This window comes from Botryllus schlosseri, chromosome 12 (assembly GCF_051294905.1).
Source record: "Botryllus schlosseri isolate E-star chromosome 12, Bs_hap1, whole genome shotgun sequence".
Classification (NCBI taxonomy): domain Eukaryota; kingdom Metazoa; phylum Chordata; class Ascidiacea; order Stolidobranchia; family Styelidae; genus Botryllus; species Botryllus schlosseri.
The window spans coordinates 2,344,491-2,370,777 of record NC_137247.1 but is presented as its reverse complement, the minus strand read 5'-3'; the positions used below and the strand labels follow the sequence as shown (position 1 = coordinate 2,370,777).

Below are 26,287 nucleotides of genomic sequence, written 5' to 3'. Positions count from 1 at the left end.
TATCTGATCAAAAGCAGCAAGACTATATTACTATAGTCAAGACAATATTATCATTAGTCTCTGATCACCAGGTCAATCGACATGCATTCGATTCTGAATCGAGTATTGAAAACACGGAAAGTGCCAATGTGCACCATTTTTCGCGATCGCAAGACTATGTCCATCCCACATCGCATTATAGATAATTTTCTCGACCACGCCTACTTCATTGCTCTTTGTGACAATGCTGCGGGTTGCTCACGAATTCGCAAATGTGTCATTTTCACTATAAGGTAGTAGCTTTGTAGTATATGTTTCGTATTCTTCGATACGACCAATCGATGTCTCAAGGTGGAAAGCACTATACAAACCATGATTTACGTCGATAAATCAGCTCTCAGAGATGGTCGGTAACGAAATAATTCTACTTTTTCGAAGTACTCAAGTAGTTTTCTCATACTTGCAGTACATACTCAAGTAAGATTTTCCGTTTCTTCGACGTCGACTTCGTAATATTTTTGCTTCACGTACTTACTTTTCGCTATTTACAGTTTTCCAAGTGGAATTATATTATATTCTTGCAATGAGGGAGAGAGAATGACTGAGATGGATTGCTTCCAATTTTCACAATAATTTAGTAAAGTACACAATTTTCGTCGTTCTTCGTGCGAAATAGATATGGAGTGACAGATATGTTTTCACGAAAGTTGCCTCTATTTTCTGGAAATAAAACGATCCATCATTGTTTTACTTAACGTGTGATCATGCAAATCGTGCAGTATTCGATACGAATTGCACTCCGTGCCTACGCGCTTTATAAGACGAGGGAATGACGACATTGCATTCCATTTGCTGAAACGGTATGCAGGGGAAACACAGAAGTTAAGAACTGTCGTTCCATAGCAAAACCATCTGCACCTTCCACATAGCTCCGTTTCCGGATTTCGTGACTGCCGTTCACAACTTCTTACTTATTCGAGTAAATGTAAAGTAATTAAATTTTATTTATGATTGAAGTAGTTTTTGATTGCTTTTAAAATCAACATTTCTACTCGTACTTGAGTAAAATTTGAGTCGCTACTTTTACTTCTACTTTGGTAACTTTCTTTACTACTTTTACCACCTTTAAGTGGGGAGGAGGGTATAATTTTAATACTCGAATCACAATGTCCAGTCCTATACATGTAGTTGCGACTTCTTGAAACCATTGTCGAAATAGATATACCGATATAGGGGACTAGCTCTCGTAATATCGATATGGTAAGCTGTAAGTATCGCTTATTTTTGGACAGATTCAGCTATACAGATGAGTAGCTGGGCTGCGGATTGGTTGACATAAAAGTCGTATGTCAACATCGGAGCTTTGGTGGAAAACGGACGACTCTGTACGTTGGGACCTCGTTACATCATTATTCAACCTACTTTCTGATATACATTGAAAATAAACTTTTCTTGTGCAATATAGACTGTATTTGTGTGTAATTACGTAATATCGTGACGAAATGATTAGGCTACGTCTTTAACCCTATTCCAGCAAAATAGATTCGGACTACTACCACATCTCTCGATTGCCAGAGGGTCGTTTGCCTTCTGGGAGTCGCGGGGAAGACAATTGTTACCAAAGACTATTACAAGACTGTCAATTAACCGGATGGTATAGGTGGTTCGGTTCTGAAAAATCTGAGTTCATATTTCAAAATAGCAAAAAAAAAAACGACAATTGAGCGATACGAACCGGGACAACAGGGTAGGCATATCATTCGAAGAGTGATGTCAAAGCGCCACCTACTATGACGTGGGAATGGGGTTAAGACAATATTATTGAGATTAAGGGGAGGAACACTGAAATAGAAAAAATAACGTTAAAGTGTTCTCGATAAACCCGAATAGAGATGTCTGGTGTTAAATACATCATAGAAATCAATAAGGCGAGGGTATATATATATATATGGGCTAATCATATATGTCATTATTTAGGTGGAATTGTACTCTTTTCTCAGGAAATGTGAATTGTCCTCCAAGGATGCTATACTTTCAACCACAGACTTTTATGCCGATACGTTGTATTTATTTCCAATAAATTACTGTAGCCTTGAAAAATGTTGATTTGCTGGTTTATAAATGTTCGTCAACAATTAGCTTTACCAGCGCTACGTATACTTGATAGTTGTTGTCAGACATTCTCGACACTGTCTGTAACATCTGGATCTTTTTATACAGGAGGATCTGGCGCAAAATTTCTTTGATGCAGCCACAACGATCCAAAGAAAGATATATGCTATTAGTTGCATCCAAGACCGAACAGCACTTTGTCACTCCCCCAAAACGTTGGTCTTGGGCCCCATATAGGGTGATCAAGATCAGCCTATTTCTGGGGAGCGAAGCCCCTCTCTCCCCCTCTCACAGCTACTCGAAAGCCTGAATAGGACACCGCGTTTGTGTTGTTTAATGCCTTTGGTGCGAGAAAAATACAACATTCACCACGGAATTTCGTTAATAATATTATTAACGGCATATATTTTCAATCCTCCTTCAGCCCAGGGGATCAGATATATCGGTATAGAGCCGTGGGAGGTGCTGTCTTCTATAATTTCGTTCACTTTAATGATATATAATGAATTAATTACACATCTATTGGGGGAGTTGTTATTTAATATTCTGTTGCATATTGTGTTTTCGTGATATTTCGGCTGCGATATAGTCAAAGGAGAATGGCGAGCGCTGAAATGCCTAATTGTTTAAATTAAATTAAATTTTATTTTTGCGGGGACAACATGGTAAAATAAAGACAGGTAGCGACATTAAATCGCGCGAGTTTCGAAAAAAAAACTATCAAGTTCAATATTTCTACCAAAAAATACTCTGCAATTCTTGTTTATTTACGAAATAATTTCGGGCCTCCTCGAGTTCGACCCCTTAATTAGGGGCTTTGGATCCGGAAGTTACGGCCCTGTTGGTTGCACTAGTTCCGAGCATATTCACGGTTGTATATAATTTCAGTGATATTCCGTTTAGCAATTTCACGATTTTGGTAAAATCATCATTCCCTACTGGCAAAAGTTAAGGGAGCCGCAAAGTATTCATGTTCATGTAAATTTTGCTTTGATTTTGTAACTTTGTCTGCAACTACCGAGGAAATGTAACACACCACCAAACTAAAACGTAAAAATTCTACTTTTGTTTTACTTGCTACCAAAGATTGTCCTCTTTCGGGTGCTGAAAATATGGTAAAAGTTATATTGTACATGTTATTGTCTTGATAGGCGGAAGTTGACGAGTGCCATTCATTGAGTCTGAAGGAAGGTTCTGACCTTTTTTTAGCCAGTCGAAAAACACCATGAATAGGCCACCACGTACAACAACAACAACAACAACAACAACAACAACAACAACAACAACTATATGGTCATTTACACCAGGCCAATTTTTTTCATTTTTATTGTGTAGCTGCCGCTTGTAGCACCGCCCACTTCTAAGTGTTGGAGGTTTATCTAGGCTCCTCCTCACCATCTCATCCATGTAAACAGTGTCTTGCCTAGAAGTGGGCCGTGCTACAAGCCGGCATCTATGGTATAGAAATGAAGAAAATTGGCCTGGTGTAAATGACCATAGTAGTCGACAAACACCATGAATATACCACAAACAAACAAACAAACCGCCGCTCGGTGCATGCCGCCGTTTACCTGACGATCGGCCGACGCTGCACGGCGCTGCTGTTCATTATATCCGATACTTTTATCCCTAGTAAGTTGATGTTTTCTGTTCTTCACTGAAGTGCAGGCCATCGTATTTTTGCAGGCTCTGGGTTGCGGACCAGAGGGAATGTAACGGCGTCTCACTATAGATAGCATGCTGCTCCATACTTCCCAACGTACGGTAGCGATAGGAGAGCGAAAATGTTAGAACGACCAGTTTTATGTACAAAACATTGTTAGACATGATCTATTTATGTCCTAAAAGTTCGATCTCTGCGTGACTGCTGGAGCCTGAAGTTCTTGTGGAAATTTCAATAAATTGCAGCTCCATTAGGGCGGTGTTCTGAAGAAAACGGCTGCGGCCAATTTTTTTTTCGTCTTGTTCTTCAATTTGAGACCACATCATTTTTAGAGTGCAATGCATTTTTAATTTCAGGACGTATTCAAACCCATTGCAGCAAATTTACGACCTAATTTTTATTCATCTGCTCCTTTATCCATTGTTCGTATTTGACAACGTCCATGAAGCCAGTGGGAATGTATCCGATGTCGCATTGCCGCGGGCCGAAGGCTTCGATGGCAGCGAAATACCATTGACAAGAATTCTTCCGTTGACACATAAGCGGACTTCCGCCGCTTCCCTGAATTGCGGTATCAGTGTATGGGCGTTGACAAAGGTGCGTTTAACTAAAATGTGGGATTAGACTTAGACAACTAGCTCATCTTAGTTGACTAATAAAACAGCGAAATGCTGGCAATCTAATATGTGAAATGTTACTATGGTCTCATTTTAATTCTAATCTAATCTATGGTTTTCCAGGAAATGCCACAAGAGAAATGTAGAGTGCGAAACGAGCAACTCTCGTTGTACAAAGATTTGCCATTCTCGGGTTTATGGCAATGGCATCTGCACTGTAAAAATTATTCTTGTTAATAAACAAGAAAAAACATGCTAGACTCGAGTACAAGCTTACAGGCTTTTTCTTGTAACTCATTACAAGCTTACAAGCTAATTCTTGTTAACTCAATACAAGCCCATAGCTTGTAACTCTCTCTTTTTCTCTCTCTCATTATACCTAAATCTTGCACCTGGACTGGCAGTACCTATAACCAGAAATACCCAATGTATTCGGTGGCCATGATTGTTCGCAAATGCATAGCAAAAAACTCATTTATTTACAGCCAATTAACCGCAGCAGATCAGCAGGCAATATACAGGCTCAAGCACAGATGGACAATAAACAGCAGCACTAGAAAAAGCAATTGTGTAAAAACAGTATTTGCATGACTTGGCCTGCAACAGACCCAGCACGCTAACTCGAATATTCAGGCAAGAAGCAATAATATTAAAAATGTGTAAAGGCAAGCTCATGAGCGTTACAACTAAATTTATTCCACAATAGTGCAGCTTGAAGACAACATGCTGAAGATGAATTGTTTGACAAGAACTCATGTAGTTTTGAAAGTAAATTATTTGGTCCAGTACAAACCTATTTCATGACTACTTATACTTTGCAGCATCAAAACTGTCAAGTAATGAAGTATGCTGAAAACATATTCACTTAAGGCAAAATCTACTTTAGCACCGCAAAAAGCAAAACTACTTCATAACTTACCAATTTGTATATCAATGATCAAATGAATTTCAAAACTGCAATCAATTTTTATCACCCATTGAAGCGACTGCAGACTGCATACGCAGCCCTTTCATTCTTGCAATGCGGATGGACAAGAAATGTAGAGTAATATTCATACCGCGCGCGAACTGGATATTGAATACCCAATGCAGTGACACAAAGCTAAAGCATATGAGAAATCTACCACGTCATTTATCACTAGCCCGTCGAAGTGCACCGTCCACTTGGTCTCTTGAGTGTCAAGATGTATGATTGGGTTGGTTCTGAATTATCCTGAAAAAAGAGGGCACATAACTGTATACTGAAAGGCAAGGAGAGTGTGAAATTATATAGCCTATAATACTACCAGAGTAATAATGGCTGATGTATTAGGTCAAAATGATGGCTATGACAGCAATTATACCAGAGGTGGCAAACCTTTTCGGCCAAAGGGACACACGAGATTTAGGAACAATTACGCGGGCCACTTGAATGTTGATGACCTTTTTTTAGTCGTCCGATAGGAGCGTACCGAATTAGGTAACGTTGAAAACAATACTTACATTACTACGCTTTAATTTTGATACAATTATGTCATGAAAACTATGTGTGCAAAGTGCAACTGTGCATTCATGTCCTGGCTGCGCTAGGCGTGAAACTTTTTCAAAGATAACGAATGAATTCGATCAATAAATATGTTACTTGCATATATTGGGGTTGCCTTTGTATACCACTAGGCTCATTTGGCAAGGACAGGATAATTCAGCGTTTAGACATAGCAATATCGAAGGTTTCGGTGAACATGCCTCTATCATTTTGTGCGAAGTTTCATCGCCGACGATCTAGCTGCAAGCACATGTCGCATGTTGAACGACACGATTCTGCAAATTACGAGTATTTATAATTTTCAGGAGGGCTCCAATACTAAATGCAAGAAATCGAGTGACAATAAATCATGCAAAGTGCCGAGAAAAACTTCAAGTCAAATAAATCTGCTGCGATTTATTCTACTTCAAGGCCATATATGAAGATCTGCGATAAATGTGGCTGTACCTTAACTATGCCAATGCATCGGAACTGATCATTTGAGTCATTATCAAATTTCGCGGTCAGACTAATGAAATTTTGGTTGGCCTTGCAATTTTACCTGATGTTACAACTAATTTCGAGAATTACCTCGCAGGCAACACAAAATCTTATCGCGGGCCGCGGGTTGGCCGCCCCTGACTTATACTGACATATCTAGCTGTAAGCCTATTATCAGCGCAGTAAAGAAGGTTAACTTTATAGTAATGCTGTGTCGATATGTACTTGGTACGAACCTGGTTTATAACCAAGAATTTGCCATAGGATTCGTTGCAGGTATACCGACCTTCCAATTATATGCAGAATCTGAAAGTACATAAATTCTTATGAATGGATGGTATCATTGGATTGAATATTCTGACATCGCAACTTCAGTTGTTTTGGTACAAGACATACAATTTACATTGTACAGCTTGTATATTGATAATCTTTCTCCACTTATCTGTAGTACCCCGTTCACCAATGAATTGTTCGACGCTTGCCCAGAATGATTATATTATTACCCACAATAATGGAACAAAAGTCCCAATCACACAGCAGATGCTGGGATCTGATCATTGTGTTTCGAGACGCAAATGGAGCAGCGGACGAAAATAATATACTGAGGAGTTTTAGCCTATGATTTACCAGGGCCGTAACTACCACACCCAAACCCCCATTTTGTGGAGCTCGAATGTTGTTTGTTGGAGGATATTTACTCAACTTGAAAAATTTTGTTGCGCCTGGCGCGATTTCATGTCCCGGGAAGTCTATATCATCAGAGATAGAAAAATGCGCATATTTTAGAGGAATAGGCATATCGGCGCTGTCAATTACCACGCATTGATCAGGATCATGACTCTAGATAACAGGTGGGCCACAGCACATTTTCAAACTGGAAAATGGGCCACGGCCAAGAAAGGGCTGAGAACCCCTGATCTAGACCATTGTTAATCAGCTTCATTCCCTCCAATAGCTGAAACCTTATCAGTTATCGTCAAGCAGAAATCTAACCTATGATATCGCTTCTTGCCCGATTTGCATGTTGCAGGCTTCTGTCAAACCGACGCCTTTTGAAAGTGGCTTTCATTGCTTTCATCAGCGCTTCCTTGGCTGGGCTAGATGAACTTGATTCCGATAATATGAAAGACTTATGTTCAGCCCCACTTTCGTCATTGTTCGAAGATTCTCCGACCTGAAATTTTATATTGATGATATGAATCAGTGGTTCCCAACCGATGTGCCACAACAATAGTAATTTCATACTTCGTTAGCAAGAAGACCAGAACTTCCTGGTTACTTGCATCGAGGGCTGCTCGTACTGTCGTACATCAGTTATAGATGTAGAGGGCTCCAGATCAATCATTATTGATGAAGCATCAACGCGTCGTTCTGGATTTCGCAGACCACTGTACGTATCTCCTGCAATTACAATGTCACTTATGAGACAGAATTCTGGATCACAAAGGAAGCGCTAGCTACAAACAAGGCTACTGGGCGGGGGAGATAAATTTAAAATAGTATATAATAATCGAATGCAACTGTCGCACTGATTCCGAAAAATCTAAATATTGATTGACTTCTCCCCTCCCTTCTCAAAGTATTCGGCGGTAAGATAACGTTGTGCAACACGCCTACATTTTAACGCCGGAACTAGAAAGCTATACTTATACTATAATCAAGAATATGAACACTGACGGTTGCCAGAGAACTCCGCAATTGTTGAATTCGGCCCCACAAACTTTACGCAATCTGTGATCTAATCACGCCGTGACTGCGTGATCTACGCATGCCCTTACGTAAAACATTGACAAATCACTCGATGATAATGTTAGTAGTTTAATAATTCATATTAAGAGTTGTTAATACAATTTATTACAAAATTTGCCGAGGGCCGAGTTCAACAAGTGCCGAGTTCACGGGGCCGAATTCACCAAGTACCGAGTTCACTGGTAATCACACTGACTGACAGCTATGGCGTTGTTTATAATTTGAATTTGTGAATGTCACGTACACATTATGTAAGAATATATTTGGAAACACTGCTATACACCGTCCTACAGTCGGTGGCAAAAAAACCTTACCATTCGTCTGCGCTTCAGTTAATGATACATCCACGTTACTGGTGCAATTTCAATTACGAACACCAGCACCAAGCAGATCTGTCACTTTCGAAGTCTCTGCAAGACAAAAATATCAGTAATCTTATAGCGCGTATAAATAACCATAACATTAAATTACCTGAATTTTTCTGTTCACTAAATTCCAACATTTCGCCACTGCGTAGTTCAACTTCACAATCAAATTCAGCCCAGCCAAAATCTTTGTCATAGTTCTCAATGTTGGCATTGTCAGGGAATTTGTGTAATACAGCAGTTTTCACTTCTGATACAGAGTTTACTCTGAACACTTTTGAACGGTCACCATAGGCCACCTTCAACTTCAACTGTGCTTGAACGTTAGCCATAGAAACCGAGACTATTTCAATAACCTTAAATACATCAAATCACAAAGATTGATCAATTATTTACCAACACGAAAGAAACGTGCACCGCCGCAAAACTGGTTGGTTCGCCATCGGCCATTCGCGCCGAGATGATCAGCTATAATATTGTAAAATCCAAATCCTGTTCCGAATTCGAGATTCTAATCCAAGTCCAAATCAGAAAAAAAGTAGGCATTTGATCCAAATAACACATTGGAATGTAAAGTTATGAGAAATTTCAAGTCCATGTCTACTTATATTCATCTTAAAGTTAAGCTAAATTCGATATCCATTGTTCTTGAATCAGATAAAAATCATTAATTGCGATTCTTTCAAATCGAAATCCAAATCCTTCCTCGTCTTGTTCTCGCGCCTTTTTGCTAAACCGCTCAACCGAAACGCTCAGTGATATATTTGTACAAACAGAATGCGGGAGTTCATATTGAAATACAATGAACATAAAGATGATAATGAAGAATAACAACATTGTAATCGCACCGTATTTTGTGTCTTGTGCATTTTCCTATCGCCAGATATGATGTCTGGGTGTGTTTGAACAGCGCTTCAACTCACACATCATATCTAGGGGCTTGTCAGGGGTGTGTTCGAACTGTGTTAACACTCGGACATCAAGTCCGAGGCATGACTGGAGTAAGTTCGGACTGCGTTGTCTATCGAACTTCATGTTAGGGATGTGTTCGGACTGCGTGATGACACTTGAGCATCGTGCCTGGGACATATTTAGGGCATGTCTGGGGTGTGTTCGGCCTGTATTGACACTCAGACATCATGTCTGAGGCATGTCTGGAGATAAGTTCGGAACACGTTGTCAATTACGCATCATGCCAGGGTGTATTCGGATCGCGGTTGACACTCGAGCATCATGCCCGGGACATGTCAGTGCATGTCGGGGGGGGGGGGGGGGGGGGGGGAGGGGGTGTTCGAACTTCGTTGACACTCAGACATCATAGCTGATGCATGAATAGGTTTAGACGGTGTTGGCTATCGAACATCATGTTGGGGATGTGTTCCTGCTGCGTTATGACACTTGAACATCATGTCTGGGACATGTCTGGGGTGTGTTGGGCCTGTATTGACGCTCGGACAACATGTCTGAAGCATGTCTGGAGAAAGGTTCGGACTGCGTTGCCAATCAAACATCATGTCAGAGGTGTGTGTTCGAACTGTGTTGACACTCGAACAGGATGTCTGGGACATGTCTGGGGTGCGTTCGAACTGCGTTGACACTCGGACATCATGTCCGAGGCATGTCTGGAGTGGGTTCGAACTGCGTTGTCGAACGCGCATCATATCTGGGACATGTCTGGGGCATGTCGGGGGATGTATGCGGACTGTGTTGACACTCGGACATCGTGTCTGGGCATGTCCGGGGTGTGTTATCGTGTCTGGCATGGCATCGTGTCTGTCACGAGTCTTGAGTGAGTTCGGACTGCTGCGTTTGTTAATTCTTCTTGCACAAAATATATGAACAATTTACACGCACAATTTACAAGCACCGTCCTATGACAGCTTGTTATGTGCTTGCATTTTGCAGTTACAAGCTGCCTCGAGCTTGCATCGAGCATTTGCAAGCTCGTTACAAGCATTTTTACAAGAATAATTTTTACAGTGTGGTTTGCCTTGAATTGAACTTGTTTTTTGCTGTATTTCTGTTGAATTTTGAATTTAATCCAATTTCAAAGTTTACGCGAATTCGGTATTATTAATTCTAATCTAATATTGATCAAAACCGTGCCGTTATAGTTCTAATTCTAACCTAATCCGGAAAGGCTGAAAATATTCTAGTTGTCCAACACTTTGTGGAATTGGATACTCACGATGCACGTATCTTCGCCACCTGCCAATATTCCGGCGCACAACACTTTTTCCATGACGCTGGGAGCAAAACCGGTATTTTTGAAGCCTTGGATGCATGCGTCGATAGGCAGGGTCCGAAGCCCCACGTGAAGTAAATCATTCGACTGACGCGGTGTTGCAGAGGCTGCAAAGAGATGTGCAGGTTGTACGGCGTACGTATATGCTCACAGTTTAACGAGGAGATAAGATTAAATAGGTGCGGCATATATTTTCCATTCGCGATGGGTTAGTGATGTGATTTGTACATACAGATGCTCTCTAAGCTGAAAGGGACCTTCAAGAACACAGGTGGTCATAGTAGTCGTCGTTGCAATTTGCAACTCGCATAGAAATAAAGGCAACGCCTTAAATTAATAATAAATTACGATTGGAAGTATAGCAATTTCAAAGACATGTCAGAACTACTTCAAGTGTAAAAAATGAATACCAGAGTACGTGAGTAAGGGTTTTAAGAAGTAGATTTGGTCGAAGGGTCGCGTGCTTCGAGGACGCTCGTGTGTAATAGTTGTGCGCTTTTGATTCCGAGGTGAAGTAGTCGTTGACATTTGTGGGACTGTGACCACTAGGGTTTCATTTAAAACTAATGGTTGTTTAAAACACATTGTATAAAACATATTTTAAACAGTGTTTTGGACAAAGGCCTTTAAAAAAACAAAATTGTTTCTTTTTAGTTGTATAATTATGCCATCATTGTGTAAATACTTCCAAAAACATATTGTATGAGCCTACGGACGACTACCACCCTATAGATCTGACGTATTATGCGATACGGAATGGTTGGAAACCTCAAAATAGTCGGTTCAACGTAGATATTTCGTCAAAGGAGCTATATTTACCTTACATTTTCACTTGTGAGTGCCAATCTACTATGACGTCACAATTGAATATTAGTGACGCCATGGCTAAAAAACAAACAAACAAAAAACAATAAAAAACATATTTTAAACAAAGGCCTTGTTTCAAACATGTTTGTTTTAAATTGATTTTTATTTTAAATGCAACTCTAGTGACCACAATGGAACTGATACATACAATTGACAATTTTTACAGCCTCCTCATGTCTTCTGTGTTTAGAACATCAAATCATTTTGAGTAACGATTTATCAGTTGCACATCCAGGCACACTGGAGGCCTTCGCAATGATACGGAGACTACGATGGCGTAGTGTTTTCAGTGGATCAATCGTATTCTTGCAGGCAGCACCCCAGCGAAGGATTCCGTATTGTAACCAGAGGTGGTCAAAGTAGTCAAGAAAGCTACTCAAGTAGAAGTAGAAGGAGCGACGAAAAAATCTACTCAAGTACGAGTAGAAGTACTTCTTCCATAAGCCACCTAAAACTACTTGAAGTAGAAGTAGAATTGACTGACTTTAAATCTACTCAAGTAAGTAAGTAGTTTTGAAAACAGTCTTATTTCGTTCGCATGGCGTGTCAAAAGCTGCAAATTGAGCTATGCGGAAGGAGCAGAGAGTTTGATTCGTATTGATGCATCCCTGGAGGTATCAATTTAGGACAGATTAAACATTCTTTCGCATCATGGGATGAAAATTATAGTATTGCTATGAAAATGCGAAACTAGCCCTTTGTTTAGTAGAAGACCCCGTTTTAGATAATATCATGGCATAGCGCCACACCCCATATTATAAGGCCCCAAGTTTAGGCGAAGAGCAATACAGAGAAGTTGTATCGGATACGGTTTGAATAGTTTTCGCGATTAATAGGCCTATACGTTACCAACAAATATTGTGGATCGTAAAATTTATATCTAGTGTAGCTTTATTTTCGGAAAATAGAGGCATTACTACAAGGGCTGGGCAAAATCGAGTACCGGAGTGATTCAATTCTGTATCACGTAATATGCTTGGAGCCGAGTCGAGTAATCGAGTATCACTCATTATGACGTTGTACCAGAATGTAATATGTTAAGGTTCAAATACGTAGCCTACCTTTTATGCCACCACAAAGAAGATAATGCCTGTTATCCATCACATTAAGGCTACTTTGGTATCGTTTCGACCATACCGATTTCATTACACTTGGTGACAATGTTTTTAGATGATCATGACTTCGGAAATGTGCTATTTACAGAAACGTTCGTAGCTTTGTACTATATGTTTCTTATGTTACGATACGACCAATTAAGGTTTCAAGGCTTCAACATGGAAAATTAGTACCGAAACTGTAATTATCGATGATAAATTAACTTTCAGTGGCGAGAAGCGTATAATTTCAGTACTCGAAGAAATCGTCTTTTACTACTCGACCCGAATCATTAAAATTAATACTCGATTCAGATTCGAGTACTCGAATCATTGTGCCCAACCCTAATTACTACACTTGCTTTTATGCTTCAACATGTATGTTCTGCAAACGAAAGAGTTCAAAGTAATTACAACTCAAAGTGAAATACAAATACCACTTCTAAAAAGTGGAAAATATGTGTCATGTCTTTTGTCCATAAAGCTTCAAAGGTGATCTGCTAAAACAGGTGTAACGTTTCAGAAAGCAGAATTTTCCAGCTTAGCAGGACACGTCATGCGCTGCTAGATATCGATAGGATAAGTATAATTGCTATTGCGAAACGGTAGTTTCAAACGTTATGGTGGGCCATATTTACTGTTATGAAATATCTGTTATGGGCGACAATGCGGTGTGAGCGAAACTATTAGCAACCCGGTACCTAAAGTATATTCACTGATACTTTCGTGAAAACATATTTGTTTTTCCATAGCTACTGTGCGCGAAGCGCAACAAAATTTCTGGGTTTTGCTTGATTTATGTGAATATTAAATGTTGGTACTTCATGAAAACAGCCCAGAAATTCTCCAGGCTATCTTTCTTATTGGGGGATTAAACTACTTCTACTTGACAAACTGAAAATAGCGACAAGTAAGTAAGTAGATCACAAAATATTACGAAGTAGAAGTAGAAGTAGATAAATCAGATCTACTTGAGTAAGTGCCAGAAGTGGAGGAAAACTACTTGAGTACTTCCAAAAAGTAGAAGTACTTCGTTACTGACCACCTCTTTATGTAACTTTGATTGGAATAGTGAGTTGAAGCATATCAACAGAACCCGAAGCGGCAGGGAGTGACTAAGACGGTGGAACAGGCCACATAGTTTCGATAATTGAGGTTTTAGCGATTGCACGTGACTCTTCCAAGATATGTCCGAATCCAGTAAAACACCAAGGTATTTGGCATTTTCAGCATTGGAAATAGGTTGGCCAGACAATTCCACTGTCCGACAATAGATTCAGTTACCATTTAGGGAGTATAGTCAAATAGCGTATGTCTACATGCACTTAGTCAAGTATTCATGAAGTACGACTATACTTGCACTATTTCTTAAAGATTTGTTCGACCCAAGCATAGCTGAGCTACTTATTACTAAAATATTTTTGATTTTATCAAGTGGGAAGCAGCGATTGGTTATATTTGCATCAATTTTACAAGTGATGTTGTCACTTACAAAACCGAACGATTTATTTACTCATTCACAATGTCATGGCATATTTTCAAAAATTGCACGAACTTGTGATTGCATCGGCAATTTTGCGTTAGTCACGAAGATGCATCTTCCAATGTTCTTCTTCTATGCAACTAAATTAAAATTTGAAAAATTATATCTAATTTCATCAATATCGTTACTAATAACAGTGATTGTTGGTACATACAAATCCTATTTTATTTATTAAGAGTAATTTTAAGAGACCTTTGAAAGCACTTGTTTTGATATTAAATAAGTTGGAGTCAGAGTCGGAGTCCGGAGCATTTTCATAAACTCCAGGCCCGACTTCAGCCAGTAATATTCACGACTCCGACTCCACGGAGTGCTAAATAAATTTTGAAACTCCGTCTCCGACTCTATTATGGAGAAAATTGCTAAACTCTGACTTCGACTCCGCAGCCCTGGGAAGTACTCTATAAACATAATCCACCAGAATACGTATTACGAGTAAGCGAAGGTGGGGCACAATGGTACATCGTGAATATTTTAAAACCTGGCACAACGAATATACAATTATACATCGCCTCGATGATATAGTAGTGTTATATCAGTCGAAATCCTGTTCGTTTTCGTATGGGTTGGCGTCTTTCTGATATAATGACGCGTTTGTTACTTCTGCCAACTTTGCGTAAATTTACATCGCTAGTCGCTACCTTTCTATCCTGTTTTCGGTGGGAATATCTTGTTTGTTGTGCTTGAGAATAATACACAACTTCGTCAGATCAGTTATTAGTCACGCGAGATGCTATTTTCGTGGCAGTATTGCGATTTTAAAATTTACTGGTGGTTTTGTTCTAAAGAAGTGGGCGGGAGACATCGGGACAATTTGGCAGGGGCACAATGGATACATTGTTATGCAAAGGAAGAGTTTTAAATTTTTTAAAAATCAGCAGAACCACGATCGTCACTCACACAAATTTAAGTAGCATCTCTTGAATTGTCACGCAATAAATGAAGGACATTAAAACTCTTTTACCACCCCCTCATCACTGCAGATCGACAAGCAGGCAGCGATCTTCATGCAAGTCTTGTTACGATTCCAATCTTCGGAATATAAACTAAACCTAGTTTTTCAAACGTGATGATCAGTCCCTTTGGCTAATTTTTGCGGTGTTAAATCTTTTCATACGGTGCGATTTTCCCCTCCGTTATAGGCATGATTTTCATGTGCTGCTGTGCTTTCGTTATTTCCTCGAATTTTCAAATATTGTTTCATTGAAAATATGCGCTTTACGGTGGTCCATCGTTTTGCTTGAGTTTATTTGTATTCCTGGACTTCTGACTAAATCTGTGACATACCTGCTCTCCAACCGGCTGCATAGCAAATCACGTCGTTCGTTACCACTTCCCCGTTCGGAAAACAGATCGGTTGAACATAAGATGTGTATTTAAATTGTCGCGATAACTGGAATGCAATATATTTTCCTCTAACCCATAGTCGGTGTCATTTTATTAGATTTTTTTGTGACCGATGCATTACCTTCAACAGGGCAACGTCGTCCACAGGAAACTTGTATGTCGGATGCAAAATCATCTTTTCGATTCCTGATATTTGCGCCCTTGAGAACGGGTTCTGTACATCGAGTTTGTTAGTTCCTGCCACGATTTCTATTTCCGTCGGGGTAAAGCGCGCATGTCTACAACGATTAAAAAAGTTTAGAGTAGGCTATATTAGCACACAACAGTAGCACTCTATGACATGCTGTTTAAAATATGTATAGGCATTACTTAGGGCGCTTGAAACTATTGATATGCTGTTACTATTGATTGAAACAAAATGCCAAAAGACTAGAATTGGACAGAACATTGGATATCAATGACGTCATATTTTGTGATGCGATTGTTGATATACAAAGTTCTTTCCAATTCTCTTTTAGTTTCTGGCGATTACCCCTGACGATTTTCCGCCGAAACTATTCGGGTCCATTTCAATATGAATATACCATTCAATTGTAGATTGAAGTTGTGTACCTAAATAAGATTTCCCAGAGGTGGTCAGTAACGATGTATCCTGCTTCTGATTTGTCGGAGTATACTTAAGTAGGTTTTGGCTATACACGCACTACTAACTCAAGGAAATTTGTTGTTTGAATACTTTAACGTATACTCGAACAGTCTTGGGAATATTGCTCGCTGTTGATAACTTGTAGGTTGACAAGTATGGTAATCTTGGGATAAGTTTGTAGACTTTTTAGAGTGAAACTGTCACAAGAATCGTGTGAAATAACCCATGTAAACGAATATCCGTTCGAACCTTTTGCAGTGTCAATTGGCAGTGCGTCAGTATAGTGAAGATACGTCCTGCAATCTCGAAAATAGCTATCTCCTATTAACTGAGAATCCTCGACCAAATCTACTTATTCAAACTAAGCACTTGGGTACCAGCATGTCAACCATTCATTTTCTATTTCCACTTGAAATAGTAGCTATGCGTCTTTTAAATGAGCAATTCTACTTCCACCTGAGTGACAGAGCTCACTACTTTTACCACCGCTCGTTTCTCCTGGTATGTGTATTAAATGCTACATTTTATGGCTTTTCATTAGGGATGGTGTGAACGTGAGGTTCAAGTTCGCGTTTTTCTATGTGAACCTCAGAAATTTAGAGGTTCACGTTCACAAACGAACCTTGATAGATTCTGCACTGTGAACCTTTCTCATATATTACAATTATCCACGACATCATAACATTTTTGGTTGAAATTCATTGCATTTCAACTGCGGGTCACTCTATGCATGGCACTGGCAGCATAACACTAAACTAGCATACACCTTGACAATCTCAAAAATTTTATTTGCTTTGTTACAAAAGTTTTCTCGAAATATCCAGTTTTCCGTATGTAAATATTTAGTGGCTCTTTACTGTGAGGTTGACCCGCAATCATACAATATCAGGTGCGAAATACGCTACATGTATGTATAGTCAGCGAATGATGCTTATTCAACCAATCAAAGAAATTCATATAAAGAATACATCGTTGTCTACTGTAAAAAAATCTAGCGGGCGTACGGGGATCACCTTGATTTGTTATGTTTATTATATCATAAAAAACAAATCCGTGTGATTGGGGTGTTGGGTACTACTGTATAAACTGATGGGATAATATTGGTAGCAAGTATAGAAACCCCCTTTACACTCTGCCTAATATCAATGGAACAATACTCAGACGCATAATAAATATTCCGTCTGGCCTATAGACCGTTAAGGCGTAAGCTTATATTTTCTTGCAAGTCTTCGTCGAAATTGTTGGCTAAGCGACGGAAGATATTTATTTTATGTGAATATTATATCATTCGATTGCTCCAGTTGATATGTTTGGCGACGTTTAAAAAGTCAATATGTAGGCCTACTTCAGAATTGTGGCATAATGTGTCCCGAGTCGTTGCTAGGAATCGTGTTGTAGCCTACATTAATATATCACTTCACTTAAATGTAGGTTAGAATTAGTAATATAACGTCACGTGACGTCATGAGATTCACGTTTTTGCGTTCACACGAACCTTTCAATAAGGTTCGCGTTCACATGAACCAGAACCTTTCAGAGGTTCATACCATCCCTACTTTCATGTTTGTCGCGATGAGATTATATGGTTATGACGACATGAGTATAACAATTAGGCACGCTTCCATTCCCGGATTTTAGCATCGCGGCGATTTCATGTTGGAGACGTCACTTCATTGCTGGATTGCTAGCAACTCACTCTGCGCAATGACCCGCTGTCACTACCCATTTCGAGCTCACCAATGTGCCCCCGCAGACGACGGTTCCTTCTTTTTTGTTCCGCATGGCAACCTAGACGTTTCAAAGTTTGTAGCGATGTTAGTTAAGTTAGCTCTGGTGGAACTTAATGTCAAGCATAGTAAATTGCAATAAGTTCAGAGACTTCTAGGTTCTATCTAATACGGTCTGTAATCACAGTTATTACTTAGTTGGAACATAATTTAGCTTGGACTATACACAGTGCGGATATATATATCTTATGCTCGTAAGACATCCATTACAGTCGTTACACGACTTAATTTGAAATTGAAATGAAACAGTGAATTTGTTTAAATTTTGACACCTGCCAGGGCCATTGGCCGTCTGATGATATTGTTCCGTCAGAAAATCTGTCTTGTGGAATTTGTGGGATCCCGCACGTTGTCGAACCTGATACAGTGCAACATTCTGAGGCACTTCCATATCGGTAGGTAGCGCATGAAACTGCAACGGTAATGTTGGTTGTTAAGATTCAGATCCTGTATTCTCGCAAATGCAGAAAGCAGTATTCCAACCAGGCGGGCATTCGCGAACTTTACAATCTTCATACCGTCGTTCGCACTTTCTTGTATCGTCTGTACGACATCTCCGATATCGGGTTCCTCGCCCGCACGTACGTGAACAGGTAGACCATTCAAATCCTTGGATAGCTAAAAGAAAGCATGATCCGGGTGAAATTCCTACCGGCGCAAAATCTGAATCCCATTATAACTGGGGCTGGGCTCAATGATTCGATCACTCGAATCTGAATCTAGTATTAACTCTAGTCGGACCTTAAGTTTATCGGACCATGACCTGTCATATCGATATGGCCTTCCGTCACATGCTGCATTTTGTCGAATGTCTTTTTGTATTATATTCTTTTAAAGAGCTTCTCGGAGGTACAGAATTTCAATATACAATTGAATAGTATATTCATATTGAAATGAACCCGAATATTTTCGGCTGACACTCGTCAAGGGTAGGCTAATCGTCAGCAACTAGTAGAGAATTGGAAAGAACATTGTATATCAACAATCTTAAAATATGACGTCACCAGCATGAAATTTCGAATACGAGAGCGTTCAATGTACTATTTTTAGATGGTACAAGAACTCCTTCTGTAGACGAAGCTCGGGCTGATGTATTTTGATAAAGGTCGACTCCAAGGCGCACAGATGAAGGTGTGAGCCGCCCCTTTCGATGACGCGAAATCAGTCGTCGCGAAATCTCCCACTTGTGCAAAAAATTATCGATTAGGCCTTACTACGTAATTGGCGAAATATGTGGTCAGGGGTGTACCAGTTTTGAGTAAACGTCAAAATGGTGTAGCACGACGAAAAAGGCTGAAGAGCACTGATGTATGGTATTTTTTAGTTTTCTGTGTACAATTGCCTGGCTCTCGATGCTTTAAAGAAGGGTGAATTGACGAAAAAGGACGACATGTCGGCGTCCTCCGTGGACATTTTCGATTTCTTGAAAAAGGAGGACAAATACTCCTAAAGGATGACGTATGATAGCCCTAAACAAACGAGCTTAGCAACAGCAACAAAACAAAGCTTGTTACTATCCCCGCATCGCTTAAGAAATATATGCACATTGGCTCCAAAGATTCTTGGTGGCGAGTGATGAGCCATTAAGAAATTATAACAACCGTGACAATTGTAGTTCTATCCAGTAATATTTAGAGGCGGTCAATATAGTCAGTATGGGCACTCATGTAGAAGTATGTCATGTCGAAAATGTCTACTCATTTCCAAAATATTCTTCGCTATACGGCCAATTTAAGACGGGACGGGGATGTTTGGTCGACGGGTCGCAGGCATCAAGGAGGTAATCAGAAATGGGCTAATTTTAAAATTGCAAGATGTCTAAGTTTGCGATAAAGCAAACTGAACGATGATCACTCTGACACAACAATGTTCAAAGATATATTCAGCTACTCTGATAGAGCGGCTATTTCACCCCCAAAAGCCACACATACCAACCGCAAAACAACATTCTAATTTACAATATACTTAGTGTAAACAGCAAATAGTTTTTTGTCAAAACTGTTATTGTAGAAATGGACGAGTATGTAGTGCAGGTAGGTGTATCTTACTTGATTAGGACGATGCTTCGTTACTGAGTACCTGACTACCTCTGATAATAATACGACATATTTCAATGCAATTACCAGTTTCACAACGAACACCTTGAAATCCAGGCTTGCATTCGCATCTCAATCCGCTGTTGGTCTCCACGCACGTGCCACCGTTTTGACAATATAAAGAAGAGCACCTATCTCGGATAACTGTGAATGGAAACATTTCAGATTCCGCACCAATGTAATCTGAAGCTGCGATATATAAAATTTCGCAATTACGGAGCATGAGATATCAATGACCGTGACCCTTGTTCGAAGGAAAGTAAAAAAAGTGTCCCTCTACTGAATTTTTCATACCGTCCCATCTGCAGCAGTAGGATTGTTATCGAATAAAAAGATCGTAAAGACTGATATTTGTAACCACGGCCCGTACCACTTATATTCTGGCTACATCCTCCAGTAAGACCAGAGTTTCAGCTAATACACTTTACTATAAAATTAGTAGGCCTACTTACGGCTGTCGCAGGTTTTTCCTGTGTATTTGGGATCGCAATTGCAAACGAAAAGGCCGGAAAATTGCACACACGTCCCTCCATTCAGACAGGGTTTGCTGTCGCATGGCTGAATGACTGAATGCATGAACAATTGAACATTCAGTTTATTGCATATCGATTATATACACCTATTCTATGGTACGGAGGGAATAAAATTACATGGACTTGATTGTACTCAATGGCGCTTCACTTCTTTGACGGATTATCATGTTATTACAGGCTTCACAGATTGTTTTCATGATGATTACATTCATTCTATGGCAAAATATATGCCGCTAAGACATTTCTGATATCACTTGCTACTGAATCAAACTTTTCTGAAGTTGAATGTCGCGTGTGTGCGTGACAATACTCAAGAGGGATATAGATATATGGGTGTAACACGTAGGTCTATAGAGGCATCTAACGAAGTGTGTTACTATCTCTCACCCGTCTCACAGTTTCTGCCGGTATAGCCATGCTTACAATTACAAACGTAGTCTTTTGTAAATCTCACGCAGACCCCTCCGTTTTTGCATGGTTTACTTTCGCATGGGTGCTTTTCTGTAATTTGTGGTTCGGTTTCACGTATTTCTGACTCCGCACTATAAATTACCATATCTTGAGATCCGTAAAAAGGAACACTTTTTGCAAATCGCAAAATATATAAAATCGCACGAGAAGACGGGAAATTTTAAAATTTACCGAGGAAACGGTCATTTTTCTAACTCGGCCCGCGGAAGAAAGGCTCTGAATGCATTTTGTGATTCGTCCTCGAGTCATTTATGGCGTCTTTCAGTTCTGCCTGGCTGTTAAAGCTATTGAGGAGGATGAATTGCCAAAAAGGAGGGCATTTGGGCGTCGTCGGGGGACATTTTCTATTTCTTGAAAGAGGCGGGCAAATCCTCCTAAAGAAGGACGTATGGTAACCCTACTATACGGAAAATCACAGAGTGTGGTTTTCGTCTCATATCCATCACCACGACTCATATCCATCACCAAAGAGATGGAAATTCACGTGGAGCGTGACATCGTTTTCAGGTTATCGAATGAATTTTGTATAAATTGTCAAATTATTCATTTGATTAATAAGAAGATACCAATGTTAGAATCACACATTTGCATCCCATGATATAATGCGTGCTCTATTTTATGACAATAAAATACTGAGTAAAATAGGCCTATACTTATCAACTTGTTCGTCTAGTAATCTGTGATACATCCATGATGACATATATTTCAGCACTATTTTATGATCTATGTTGACGATGTTCAACCAACAGATATTCATATAGATATGGATGAACCATGTTTTTATGAATATTAGAAAATTATCTTTCTAAACTGACCTGCTGTTAATTCCAAGTTTATTCTCCTTAAATCAGCCATATCTGCCTTCGTGATATCCAATTCTGTAATAAAATAATTCCATTTGTTAATATCGCGCTCTATATATGTCGGACCTCAACTGTGGAGCAGTATCCCGATTCACGACGGCTATCGAAATGCAAGGAGTTTCTATTGAGTAAATACTATAGGCAGCGCTCAAGATTATCGGGCCACGATCTGACATATCGACTTTGTCTATCGCTACACGCCACCTCATTTTCATCTCTTGTCCACTTTTTGATATCTTGTATTACTTTTGATTAAGTGTGCATGTGTAGGCCTAAGCCTCTTATCTTCGTGTTCTATAGGACAAGATGAGTGTCCGATTTTAAAGACTAATCTAAGTCGTTTCTATACTATCCTCTATAGCACTGGTTCCCAAACTATGGTTCGAGTCCTCAATGAGGTCATTTGCGTATTCTCTGGGGTCACGGAGACGAAAATTAGGTACCAATGACTATTATAAGAATGCCAATTAAGTGGATCCTATTGGCGGCTCATTTCTGAATATTTTAGTTCAGAGCCGGCCAACCCGTGGCCCGCGGGCCACATGTGGCCCGCAAGAAGGTTTTAAGTGGCCCGCGAGGTTATTTCCGAAATTTTTAATATTATCAAAAATGCATTGCACAGATTTCGAACTTGTAAGGCCAACCAAAAATCTGATTAGTCCGGCCGCAACACTTGAGATGTGATGACTAAAATATCAGTTCTGACGCATTGGCAGATCCATGAGCCAGTCACATATTGGCAGATCTTCGTACACTACAATGAAGCAGAATAATTTGCGACAGATTGATCAAAAGTAAAAATTTTCTACACGCCTCGCGCAGCATGTTGTCACTCGATTTCTTGCTTGTAATATTGTTGCCCCTTTGTGAAAATATAAGAGCGCCTAATGTATCAGATTGAGTCTAACTACACGATTACGAGACAAAGTGTCGTTCATCATAGGCGACTTTGCGTTTGCGCTCGCAGAAAGTCGGTCGACTATGAAACCTAGGCACAAAATGATTGACGCATGTTGGTCGAAACCTTCGATATCGATATGTCCAGGCACCGAATAGCCCAGTCCTCGCAAACTGAGTCCAGCGATATACAGCAGGCCCGCAATATAGCCGGATGACAATATTATTGACCTATAAACTTCAAAAAATGTTCGCTCTTGGCGTGGATAGTGGCCCGCGCAATAGTTGGTCAAACGAATGTGGCCCTTTGACTGAAAAGGTTGGCCACCCCTGCTTAGTTTGTTTTTCAAAATAGAAGAAAGCACCTCTTAGGAATGCGAACTCGGTAAACAAGATATCAGATCAGCCGAAGCGGTATTTTAAAGCACATTCTACTTGAACTTATGGTAGGTGTCTGGCCATCACTATGAAGAATAAAGTGTTGTGACCATAATGAAGATCAATAGGACGGTAATTTTTCCTTCCAGGAAGACTACAAATGACCGGTATTGCAACGTGTTAACAGTATAACACATATACACTACACACACGCTCAGCGCGACCGAATCTATTTTTCGCGTGACGCAGTATTACAAGTAGCAGTACTTGACATTACTTCGATTGGATATAGATGGAAATCGTTCCAAAAGAGCTATATACGTTTCTATAGTTTTGAGTGAATGATTCTTAATCTGAAGACGGAGGTTGATTAGATCATAATTGCAATTAAAGCGCACACATTTGCCCGCTTCACAATAGGCCGTGAGTAGGATTGGGCGAAGGTGCTGAACATTGTTTTTGGTAACAAGCACCCCACATTGAGAAGTGGGGTCACGCAACATTTTGAAATAGAAATTTGGGATCGTGACCATAAAAAGTTTGCGAACGCCTGCTCTATAGTTTCATTCTATTGAAATTTCGTGGTGTTTTGTACTGATGAAATTTCTAAATTAACCAACAACCGATACGGAGAGGTTATATTTTCTTTAAATACTGTTCGATCAAGGGCGTAGCCAGAAAAAAAGGGAGGGGCCAAATTATTTAAGAGTTGAGGGGAAATATCCACGATATACACACGATTCAAAGATGCACAGATTGCACACATACACCCTTCCGAAGCGAACTCAATCCGGCGTTAGAAGATCGATTCACGAACAAGCCTCAATGGTATGACACACTAGTGAAAAGCTATAAATTGCAATCGCGCGAAGCTCGAAAATTTTATCAATAATATTAGTACCTGCATACATTGCAGATGATCATCCATCAAGTGTTGTCTTCGAAAGTTTACGGCACCTAATTACACGCCAAACGCGGCTACGACTATTCATGAGTAATGTTCCCTCTAATTTTTGACGAGTCTACGCACACCTACCAACTCACTGCGCAGACGCTTGGACAACAGTGCGTAACGACTGAAAAAAAGGCCATCACATCGGATTTTCTGTGCGCCAGAGACCGTGTCAGCACTGCGCATTTGCGCACGTGCGCAGCTTAGAGGGGACATTGTTCATGAGGTTCTAGCAGGATGACTTGGCTGGTTCCGTTATTATTAATTGCTTCCTTTAATCAAGTTGCTATTTAGTGATCTCTGGTAAAGATCATCGCTACTATAAAGATATTGGAATAGCTCACATCACATGCAACAGACGTAACAAAGAATAACTTCTTTGGCCAGACTCATGTGACTTCAAATTCGGGGCAATATTTTTACGTGTGCGTCACATCCTATCGCGGAGGTCTGATTGCAAGGACATGACTCTATTCGGCGCCAGTCATTTAGGCACTTGGACATCAATATCTAAGGCTTCGGCAATCATGTGTCGATTTTATCGCCATCAATCATTCTGGTAGTGCAGTTTGTGATGCCGCATTTCGAGTGAGAGAGCCCGTACCTAATAGTCCCCGACTCGCATTCTGCACAAAGCTAAAGCATCTCATCTGTCTCGCGAGATACTAGGAAGATGACCTTCTCTTACCATTGCGAGTACAAAATTATGGGAATTGGAAAATATTTGACTCGGGAGGGGTTGCTATAATAACAGTAGGAAATACAGCTGCCTTAAATCGCGTTAAGCGCAAAAAAAATCAGGTTAAATTTATCTGCCCAAAATTACTCTATTTTATATTGATGTAAGAAAATTGACTGACAATTTTAGGGGGGGGCATGACATCTTTCGCCCCTCCTGGCTGCGCCAATGAGTTCGATCACAGTTTAGTTTATCTGGATATTGACAAACCAGTGGTCAGTATAGAAGTACTCCAAGTCTTCGATGTACTTAAGTATATTTTATTTCCTTGAACTATACTTCCTCTTGTGGAAAAACCAGGCCTAGAATAGTTTTGATTTTACTTCTTAGAAATTGCTAGCTGTACTTGACTACCAACAGTGACTATGTTTACCACCTCTGATTCAAATATTACTTACCTGCTTTCAAAGTCAACAATTCTATCTTTAATTCATCATATTCCGCTCTGGTTACCTCACCCTGTCGAACTGTGCTTGTGACACACGTGATCGGGTATTCGTTTTTATTTAATCCCCCGAACACAGTCTGACTAGGGTCGCATTTCGCCAAGTGACAGCCAGGTCGAGCTTTGCAGAGCAGCTCCTCATTCTGATCACCCAAAGCGACTAAAAACAAGCTAACTAATACGATACCACGTGCTACGTAAGTGTCCATTCGTCTCTCGCGATATTAGCTAGCTATATATTGCCAATCTGTCGTTGAAAATGCGGGGTTTTGTTATTATAGAGTTCCAGATATAACATGTTATTGAACGCCCTCTTTGGACTACATTTATGAACTACTTTATCGGATAGTTGGCAATGTCCGTACGTAGTACACCCATAATGTATATACTGTAACTCAACGCACAATCATTATAGTTACACTGTATAGATATAGAGGCTTCAACGTGCTTAAAATTTGTGTTAACTTGGCCGAAAACTGGTGCCCTCCGGGAATTCGATTTACAATTGCTTGTTGTTATTATTCACACTGAGTCTGATAATAATTAGGTCTGTAAAGTTCCATACACTGTTGGCATCTGATCTACATTGATAGGACCGAGGAAATCACCGGAACAAAACGTTACCGCGTTGCGACATTGCCAATGCAGCACTCACTAAGAATATATATATTGTTGAATAATGTATTCTTTGAAGGCAGAGGCAGATTTCAGCCCCTGTCACAGCATTGTGTTGCATATTTGACTCCCTGAGTTCTTTTTATGTCGAGATTTTGTCAAGATTAGATATTTTTGTTTTTTTATTCAATTTTCAGGCCAAACCGTTTCATTTTTAGGTTGAAAAATAATGGCCCTATTAATCAGATAACTACAAACTAAACATTTCTCTTATTCCAT

At 39.9% G+C, this 26,287-nt stretch overlaps 2 protein-coding genes and 2 long non-coding RNA genes across 6 annotated transcripts in view; 1 reads left to right on the top strand and 3 right to left on the bottom strand.

Annotated features, from left to right (window-relative positions):
* Positions 1-1,434, top strand: part of LOC145451517 (uncharacterized) — a 30,289-nt gene extending 28,855 nt beyond the window's left edge. For all 3 annotated transcript variants that reach the window (XM_080329729.1, XM_080329730.1, XM_080329728.1), the window contains one exon: positions 1,272-1,434. In XM_080329729.1, the coding sequence (XP_080185855.1) occupies positions 1,272-1,318 (47 nt within the window). In that variant the 3' untranslated portion in view covers positions 1,319-1,434. The remainder of the gene's footprint in view (positions 1-1,271) is intronic.
* A 2,606-nt stretch (positions 1,435-4,040) lies between these two features.
* LOC145451550 (uncharacterized) lies at positions 4,041-25,640 on the bottom strand. Its single transcript, XM_080329762.1, has 12 exons — positions 25,347-25,640; positions 21,935-21,997; positions 21,036-21,149; positions 20,568-20,681; positions 20,143-20,259; positions 18,503-18,637; positions 18,292-18,431; positions 17,929-18,020; positions 15,708-15,864; positions 15,527-15,632; positions 10,679-10,842; positions 4,041-4,315 (listed from the first exon to the last, which is right to left on the bottom strand). The coding sequence occupies exons 1-12, from the start codon at positions 25,600-25,602 to the stop codon at positions 4,145-4,147; spliced, it is 1,629 nt and encodes a 542-aa protein (XP_080185888.1). The 5' UTR covers positions 25,603-25,640; the 3' UTR covers positions 4,041-4,144.
* On the bottom strand, positions 4,803-7,677 carry LOC145451553 (uncharacterized). Its single transcript, XR_013918941.1, has 4 exons — positions 7,622-7,677; positions 7,370-7,550; positions 6,613-6,682; positions 4,803-5,584 (listed from the first exon to the last, which is right to left on the bottom strand). It is a non-coding gene; the product is annotated as an uncharacterized LOC145451553 (long non-coding RNA).
* Positions 7,949-9,003, bottom strand: LOC145451552 (uncharacterized). The gene is made up of 2 exons (XR_013918940.1): positions 8,597-9,003; positions 7,949-8,535 (listed from the first exon to the last, which is right to left on the bottom strand). It is a non-coding gene; the product is annotated as an uncharacterized LOC145451552 (long non-coding RNA).
* Positions 25,641-26,287: the final 647 nt, after the last annotated feature.

Bases quoted from the DNA above. Each gene is read 5' to 3' on its own strand.
- LOC145451550 (XM_080329762.1), bottom strand. From the start codon at position 25,602: ATGGACACTTACGTAGCACGTGGTATCGTATTAGTTAGCTTGTTTTTA. The intron at 20,682-21,035 runs GTGAGAGATAGT...TCATGCATTCAG, and splicing joins CGGCAGAAACTGTGAGACGG to TCATTCAGCCATGCGACAGC. The intron at 10,843-15,526 runs GTATGTCACAGA...ATCTCTTTGCAG, and splicing joins TGCAGCCGGTTGGAGAGCAG to CCTCTGCAACACCGCGTCAG.